The sequence below is a fragment of the Lethenteron reissneri genome, unplaced genomic scaffold, assembly GCF_015708825.2.
Source record: "Lethenteron reissneri isolate LAM-NWPU_2019-01 unplaced genomic scaffold, ASM1570882v1 scaffold_598, whole genome shotgun sequence".
Lineage (NCBI taxonomy): Eukaryota > Metazoa > Chordata > Hyperoartia > Petromyzontiformes > Petromyzontidae > Lethenteron > Lethenteron reissneri.
In genome coordinates this window covers 31,127-40,198 of record NW_026892120.1, presented here as the reverse complement: position 1 = coordinate 40,198, position 9,072 = coordinate 31,127, and the positions used below count along the sequence as shown (strand labels likewise).

Sequence of the window (9,072 nt, the reverse complement as noted above, 5' to 3'; positions counted from 1 at the left end):
CGACATTCTGAAGGTCAGGGTCCATTTGCAGAGGGGATTCACTCGACATTCTGAAGGCCTCAGGGTCGATTTTTCACCCGGAGAGGCGGGGACAGCACAGGTGGAAAATCCGATTGAATAAATGCTCAAATTTATTAGCGGCACTGGAAGCAGCGCAACCGAGGGAGAGAGTAGCAATGAAATGACGTTTATAGACCGATGGGAACCAACTTTATAAAATACATATAGCATTAATGAAAATGAAAAAAAATTTCTGATTCTGACAATCTCTAGGCCAGCAGAAAAGGCCTTGCTGGCCCTAACAAGCCCGCGAGTGAGAGCTCCTCTTGCAGGCAAGGCGGCGATGATGTTGGCGGGTTCGTGTAGCCCGCATGCAGAGCCACCGCATGCCCAAGCATCTTTGGTTTGGCTGGATAGAGGGGCGCTAAAGAGATGGACTGATGCGGTACAGGAGGATGTGGAGCTGAGTGGACTTGATGAAGATTGGTACCAGCGGTGTCAAGATCGGCCTCTATGGAGGAGGCTCATGAAGAACGCTATTGGGAAGTTGGAGGCAGTCGCCCTCCAACAATAACGGAGAGTGGAGGAGCGACGCTCACAACGAGCAGAGCACCGGGCAGATAAAATACAAGCCGGCATAGTAGGAGGCACAGATAGTGCATCAGGCATTCATCTCAATCAGTCAACCCAACGGTACCTGCGTCTGTCCCGTGGCCTCCTGCCAGCGGGCCTTCGACACTTCACATGGCTTCAAGGTGCACCGAGGCCGACACAAGCGTCTCCTACTATGCCGTCACATAGTGCCAAACGGCGGTTGTTGTTGTTGTGAGGGTGGTGTGTGACGGATGGTGTGTGGTGGGTGGTGTGCAGGCCTGAAGCTACAGGGCGCCACGTGCTCTGACAACAAGCTGTCTCTGTCGCACACCATCTCCACCGAGCTGCCCCTCACTGCACTGCACTGGGCCAAGCTCACGGATGTGGAGAAACTGACGACCACGGTGAGTGCCACCCCTACACTGCTCACACGCACTCACACACACACGCAGCTCACACACTCGCACACACACACAGACTCACACACACATGCCGCTCACAGACTCGCACACGCTGCTCGCACACACACACTCACACACACACACACTCACGCACACACTCACACACACACGCACTCACACACACACTCACACACTCACACACACTCACACAGTAGTCGTGTGCTTGTACGTACATGCGGGTGGGTGTATGGGGAGTAATGGAGCGGTGGTTGGCGCACTGCTTCGCGAACCCAGTGACCCGAGTCTTAAATGAGTACCTGGTGGGTGCGGTGTGTAGAAACATCACCACTGGAGGGACAAAGGCGGTCGGGCGTGGTTCTGGCCACCCACCCACCCACTCGTGTACTATGCTGGCCTTCATAGGTGCTCGCTAACAGCACTTGCGCCAACAGTCTGTTAAGGCTACACGGGGGATCTTTGTGTTTTGTGTGCAAGCGATGTAGCGGTGTGTGTGAGTATGTGAGTGGCATGTGTGAGTGGTGTGTGTGTGTGAGCGGCATATGTGAGTGTGCGCAAGCGGTGTGCGTGAGCGGCGTGTGTTAATGTGTGCAAGTGGCATGTGTGAGTCTGCGAGTGTAAGTGTGTGCGAGCGGTGAGTGTGAGTGAGCGGCGTGTGGGAGTCTGTGTGTGCGAGTCTGTGTGTGTGGGGTGTTTGAGCGGTGTGTGAGTCTGTGTGCGAGTGTGTGTGTGTGTGCAAGCGGCGTGTGTGTGAGTGTGTGAGTGAGTGCATGTGAGCGGTGTAGCGGTGGCACTCACCGTGGTCGTCAGTTTTTTCTCCACGTCCGTGAGCTTGGCCCAGTGCAGTACAGTGAGGGGCAGCTCGTTTTGCCCCCGGGCCTCCGAAAACCGCCCTGGCGTTCCTCTTTGTTGGTCACTTAGACATCGACGCATCTCCACCAAATTGTCCGACGAAAAGAAACATTTCTCAGCACGGGAATGGAACCGCTAAGACTCGCCGATTGCGTCGCCAGACAGATAGGGGCAGTGCGCGGGATTGATAAGACGCATCCCTCCCTCCAGGTGACGCTGCCCGTGTACCTGAACTTCACACGCGCCGACCTTCATCTTCACGGTGGACCTCGAGATCTCGGGGCAAGAGGACGCGCGCGATTCTACGAGCGCGGAGTCGCCCTGCTGTGCGCCGAGTGACGGGCCCGGAGATCGCGTCGTGCCACACACACACACGCGTGTACACACACACGCGTGTGCACACAAGCGCACACGCGAGTACACACACGTGCCACCAACCGCGCCACGCGAGCACACACGCACACACGTACGCAGGGACAGAGAGGCTCGCACACAAACCTACGGACGCACACACAGAGCAGAGCACCACGCACAGAGCAGATGCACGCACGCACACACAGAGCGGAACGCACGCACACACCAGGTGCATCTGTGTAGAAAGTCACACCGCCTGCAGCGGCATGCACCTGCGATGCTCCGACACGCGCACCACGGGAACACGCATGTAGCCTAACCGGCGTGAGCAGGACGGAAACGTAGGCGCACGAACCCACCGGTACAGACGTATCACGCAGGGGTACCTGCACAGGTGTAACCATGCAAAGGTGTATCTGCACAGGTGTGCCTGCATGCATGGACATTCTCCCTGTCCAGACGCACTTCTCAGGCCAACCTTGTGTCTGCACACAGCCGCAGACAACGACTACAAACTCCCGGCACGGGGGACCCCGAGTGGTTTGACTCCCGACAAGTTATTTATGTATTTATATTTATTTGCACGTATTTTATTTCGTAGCGATTGCTTTACTAGCCTATTTATTAACTCGGCCTCGGCGATGCTGGGATTTTTCTCCTCGTAATGTGAACGCCGAGTCGGTAGATTTTAAACGAAGGCGAAGGGTGTCCAAAATAAAGAGAACCTTCGGAGTAATTTCCATTTCAATTGCGATGAAGGTAACGTGCTAAATGTTTCACGTGACCGGAAGACACGTTTTTTTTTTGCTATATTGTAAACACTTACACTCCATATGCGTTGCTTAGGAGGGTGCCTTTAGCCTGGCTCCATGAGACGCAGGCATTGGCAACTGCATGTTAAGCATCGTAGCAGTTGCCAAGAGGAACTATTGAGACCGCAGGGACCGTGAGAATGACGAGAGGTCGCATGGCTCGCGTGCTGATGCTCGGGTCCCCGCGAGTCAGACAAAGGCACTGCGAGGGTTATTTAAGTCAAGGTTAGGTGTCGACTCGAATCAGAATCTTTATTATGTATCCTGGAGAATCCGATGGGCCATGAAGCTCCCTTCCACAGATTAATCAGCACTGGGGGGGGGGGGGGGGGGGGGGGGGAGGCAGCCCCGAAGCATTGGTGGGGATTTCACCATCATCCACCAGTGGTCCGACATCGGAGACCGATTTTATCTACCCCAGAGATGATGGGGTGGGGGGGGGGAAGCTGAGATGACACGTGACCGGGATTTGAGTTATAACCACAGCGCCGCACGGATTGCTTCGACAGAACCCCTCAGCAGTACAGCGACAACTTCAAAACGCCCAACAGTATCACTGCTTGATGTATCGCTCATGGCAATTCACGCGTTCTGCTCGTAATCACTGCGTCATCCTGTCAACGTGATGTTTGAAAATCCTCTGCTTTGTTCGGTGCGCGTTCCGTGAAAACAAGTTCAATACCCCCACAAGCTCAGGCGAGCTTGCGGTGACACTCCGTTGCCAGCTCTGAGCCAGTGGTGTAAATTCCACGTTCCTATGGCAGGAGCTTCCCATTCCTTAAAATGACCACTGTTTACTTCCCAGTAAGTGGTACACATGTAATCAACCCCAGAGGAATGACGATGAAGATGATGATGGGCCGAGTGAGCCCTGGACTGGGAATTGTGACCTTGAGCTTGAGTCAAGTGCTTTGACCACAGGAGCCACGGGGTGCTGAGTGTAGTGATGGGTAGTGAGTAGTCAGGCGGTCGGTGGGTTGTGCGTTTAGGCAGACTGGGCTTATCGATGTTGTCATTGTTGTTGTTGTTTACAAAGCCGCTGTGTTTAGACTCCCGTGACGATTTAAAGTTACCCACGCCAGGCTTTTGAGAATAGGGTCCTCAAGTGCAGCAGACTTCTGCTGCGGCGCGTGTCAGAACAAGAGCCAGGGTCAGTATCCCCATGGTCGGTAGAGATGTGGAACTGGATTCCACATTCACGTGGCAGGGCCCAGTGTTTCCTTAAGACAACGGCAATCGGTGTGGACTTTCCCAGCACCGAGTGGTACAGCCTCATGAGATGATTACTTTACGGACCAGAGGGTCGATGATGACTTTGTGATGAAGCGTTAACGACTGTGGCTATTTATCGATAGTGGTAAAGAATGACTCCGACGGGAGTGATTTGAAGGGGTCTATTGGCGCAACGCAATACGTTGAGATTTGGCGTCAAAGCACTCCACAAAGTGTAGGGGAAGTGCTTTTGAGCAAATGTGAACAAATGTTTTATGGTGGTTTTATTTCCGTGTTGGGAGTGACTTGAGAGTATAAAGGCGCAAGGAAAGGCATTAATCATTTTGGTCAAGGTGAAATCGAAAGCAATAGCCAGTTATTATGATGGTGGCAGTGGTGTGATGATGATTGCGGGTTTGATGGACGATGATTTGACAATGTCGGTGCCGATTTGAGGATGGCTGTCGTGGTGGTGATGATGACACGGAGTGAAACGCTCAGGAATGGAACGCGCTGTGCTGAGGTTCTCTCATTAAAAGTCTGGCAAAATCTCCGCTTGTGTTTTAACTCGATGCCAACATTGAAGCGCAGTGTTTCGAGCAAAATCCCTGCCCTGTGTGACACGTTTGCTAACTCTTTAGCAATTTTTTTTAAAGTTAATGTGACATTAACTTGCATAAAATGGTTTCATTTAGAAAACGACATTTTAAAGAGATTTTTTAAACGTAAAATTGCCTTTATATTTTGACACAACATGCAATGAAATTGTGATAAATCTAAAGCTCAAAACACGACTCGCTGCACCGTCACCTGAAGCGCCCTATTGTTGGGGCAGTTTGTCCCGTGTGCACTGTGGGGCCCATCTCTGTGTGATCAAACCAACCCCAGCTCCCGCGTGATGGGATTAGAGATGGAAACGTGACAGATTGTTGGGGCGAACGCTGGGGGTGGTCGCCGACACTTTTGTCTCTCCAGCGTAGCAAAAAAACACGTTATGGCCGTCTCACCCTCAGTGGGGCACAGGGGCAGCTCTAATATATCTCTCGCCACTGATGTTAGCCGTGACAGGGAATTGAACCAAGGTCGCAAGGTTCACAGCTCGTGAGCTGACCACTGCACCACCACTCCCCTCATTGTGCATATGCACAAAAGACATAAACGGAATGCTCAGGGAACGACTCATGGCCGCATATCTTTACCCAGACCTGTTCACCATGATGTAGATTGTCAATGATTGTGGACAGGGGATCAGGGTCCCCAACGACATAACGACTCAAAGCCATTGTCCTCTTGGTGTTCTGATTCAGACTTGAGGTTGGGTCCTGTTGCAATGCACACATGCGTGCCCACTTGGTGAATATTAGCAAACGACAGAAATGAGTACATGGTACAATGTGTGGGCGTGTGATTAAAACCACTGGGACGGCAAGTGGCCAGACACTTGTGGCCACAGCAACCTCGTCAGTGCTGTGCCGGCCTTAATCAATGACCCCCAGACACACAGATACACACCCACACAGAGACACGTTCGAGACACACAACCCACACACAGGCTCACGAGTTTGCACTGTAAAATGTTTAATTTCCCACTGCCGAGCGCTATTATATAATTACGTATTAGTCGACGCATCCGAATCCGAGACTCGGCGTAAAAGTCACTTCTTGTTTTGTTTTTTTAATAAAAAAATAAACACATTTTTTTTGCTTTTCCTCTCTCTCTCTCTACGCCTTAACAGAGTTCCAAACGTCTGATCGGACAAAGTCAAACCTAGAACTCGCGTCCGACTCGCCGTAGTCGTCCCAATATTTCACAAATTTACAAATAAATTTAAAAAAATGTAACCGTGCAGAGGCCAAAATGACCACAACACTCTCAAAACGGTGGGCGGGCAAGTCGATGCAACCCACAAGTTAAACACGCAAAACTATAATCTGTAATTACCTCAACAGGGAATCACAACCCCCTCTTACTCCCGGTAAGTGGGCGATCTGAGTATCCCTAATCAGGGACAAGGTTATCTTCACCCCTCACATTTGACTGTTGTCTAAAAACGTTTTAATTGATTCCAAAAGCAATGAAAATGGGGGGGGGGGGGGGGCGTGAGCAGCTTGCATCAGTGAGGGTAACAGCAGCTACCAATGAACACAGATCACAGGACAAAGCCTACACACGCATCTGAGGTCAAAATGTTACTTTATGCCGAAATTAGATTACTTTAAGAATACCAAACAGAGGATTGTGTTACTTGTAAAAATAATTGGTAATTGGAGGCAGATTCGTTTGTCGAAGTCGCCCTCCCAATACTGAAAGACCATGGTACTGTTACAATGTTGTATGTTATAAAATAACGTTCTTTCATCAAGACAAGTCGAAGTCCACCAGTTAATTTTCAAAGTGGGGGCCTGCATTGGGGTGTCCCAATTCTTTTTGCACGTTGCAGAGGAGACTGGGGAGTACCTGGTGAAAATCCACGCATGAAGGGAACGACGCATCGAAAGTTATTACTCTTTGTATGGATTCCTGCAGTCACAAAAGCTTCAAATCAAGACATCGAAAGCTCTGCACCCAAACAGGTCAACTTGCTGTGCTGCCAGCTGCTTGCCCACCCCACACAACATTCTGACAGCACACACAGCGATGCACACACAGCGATGCACACACAGCGATGCACACGCAGCGATGCACACACAGCGATGCACACACAGCGATGCACACGCAGCGATGCACACACAGCGATGCACACACAGCGATGCCCGCACGACGTGCTCGCACCGACCTGTGTACTTGCCCCGTTTTAAAACAACAAAATAAAGTGAGGTTTCATTACTCCACAGCGCCTCATCCAACCTGCAATCCACGACAGGAAATATATTTGCGAGTACACACACACGGGGGGGGGGGTTAAATTAGATCTGGCCCATCAGCCCATAATGCGCTTTCCTCCAAATCAACATTTCCCAGCAGCATCTGCATATTAACCGATTCTCGCGCTATCTGTAAATGACGAAACTTTTTAGGTAGAACATTGCATGTGGGCTGAAAGAACACGGAACAATTCATGATAATACACGCAATGTGGGGATTTCTTAAAATAGCGAAGGGCACAATTGTGGTCATTAGACTCCCCCCATCATGCCGTACATGTTGGGTGACATCACCACACTGGGAACTTGTTTTTTTTCTTCAGACAACCAACTCAAGAATCAAACTTGCGAGCCAAATGATAGAACCCTCGCATTGGTTTCATCGCTGCGCGTGTTGGTTCCATAGCGAGGAGGGGGATTTGCGTTTAACTCCCAAGCCCCACGAGTGAGGTCCAAATCAAAGGGTCTCTCTCTCGGTGGGCCCCTATCTGGTGATGAAGATCGTTGTATCGACCTAGTTCTTAGACATGTACATAACTACCTATACCTACTTAATATTACAATAAAACATTATTTGGTGCTGCTGCTGCTGCTGTTGGCAGTGGTACACAAGCAATTGACAATAACATCACATTGGTTCAAAGCACTGCCTTGACAGGAAAATAATGGCCCTTCTTTATAGCACAAAAAAACATGCCATGAAGGACCAGTGTCCGAAACGTCACCTATCATATATATAAGGCAGTGTTATTGATGATGTGTTGAGCTTTTTAAAATTACATTACATTATGCCGAAGCAATTTAAGTCCCTTTTTAGCATTAAATATATAGTGTAAAGGAGTACAGTGCAGACATTGCAACAATAAATGTGATGTACCAGGTAGGCAAGATGGAACTGAACAGGTGTAATTTGATTTAGCTCATCATTAACTTAAAAATGCATACACAGGCATCTGAGATCAATATGTAGTGATCATTCATGGTGATGCCACCACTTCCTGCCTTCTGCCAGATCCTTCACCTGCAGCAGTCAACACCAGAACTCCCAACGATAGCTCTTACACCGCCATCACCAGCACCCTCTGGCTCGAAGTCTTCCCCTTGGGCTACACACCTCTGGGTGCCCCTCCCTAGGTGAATAATAGATGGACAGAGCAGAGATCTGTCACAACACAACTCAGCAGCTTACAGCCACGGGCCGCAAACAAAGATAATTCCGCCATCGGCAGGCTCTTCTCAACTAAATTTCGATTTAAAGCTTTCGTGACTGCAGGGATTCATCTTCTTGGTTCTTTCGGTAAAGTCACGTAGAAGGGAAGTAATAAAATAATAAAAATAAAACATAATACGTGACTTTACCGAAAGAACCAAGATGAATCCCTGCAGTCACGAAAGCTTTAAATCGAAATATAATAAAACAATTCTCACGACGTTTCGGCCACAACGCAAGCAGCCGTCCTCAGGCGAAGAATGAAGCACCACCAAGCTTGGAGCGTATATTTAAGCTGGGTTAGAGGGGGGGAGGTGGGAAGAAGAGCGCCTAAACAAAATAATTTGCATATCAAGAGGAATTCAGCATATGGAAAATGCGTAGGAGGTGGGCGGGGGGGGGTTCCAAATCAACTATTAACATTCCTTTCCTTTGTTAATGCTACCCCCTCCCCCCCCCCCCCCCCCCTTTGATGCTGCTAATCCTGCATAATGCACGGGCATAGTATTGATTTGGAACCCCCCCCCCCCCCGCCCACCTCCTACGCATTTTCCATATGCTGAATTCCTCTTGATATGCAAATTATTTTGTTTAGGCGCTCTTCTTCCCACCTCCCCCCCTCTACCCAGCTTAAATATACGCTCCAAGCTTGGCGGTGCTTCATTCTTCGCCTGAGGACGGCTGCTTGCGTTGTGGTCGAAACGTCGTGAGAATTGTTTTATTATGTTTTATTTTTATTATTTTATTACTTCCC

At 49.8% G+C, this 9,072-nt stretch overlaps 1 protein-coding gene across 1 annotated transcript; it reads left to right on the top strand.

The window, feature by feature from the left end:
- Positions 1-870: 870 nt before the first annotated feature.
- LOC133339952 (cytoplasmic dynein 1 heavy chain 1-like) lies at positions 871-2,210 on the top strand (the record flags this gene model as incomplete). Its single annotated transcript, XM_061548057.1, has 2 exons — positions 871-998; positions 2,076-2,210. Coding segments are annotated over 2 exons (257 nt in total), but the record flags the coding sequence as incomplete, so codon positions are not given.
- Between the last annotated feature and the right edge of the window lie 6,862 nt (positions 2,211-9,072).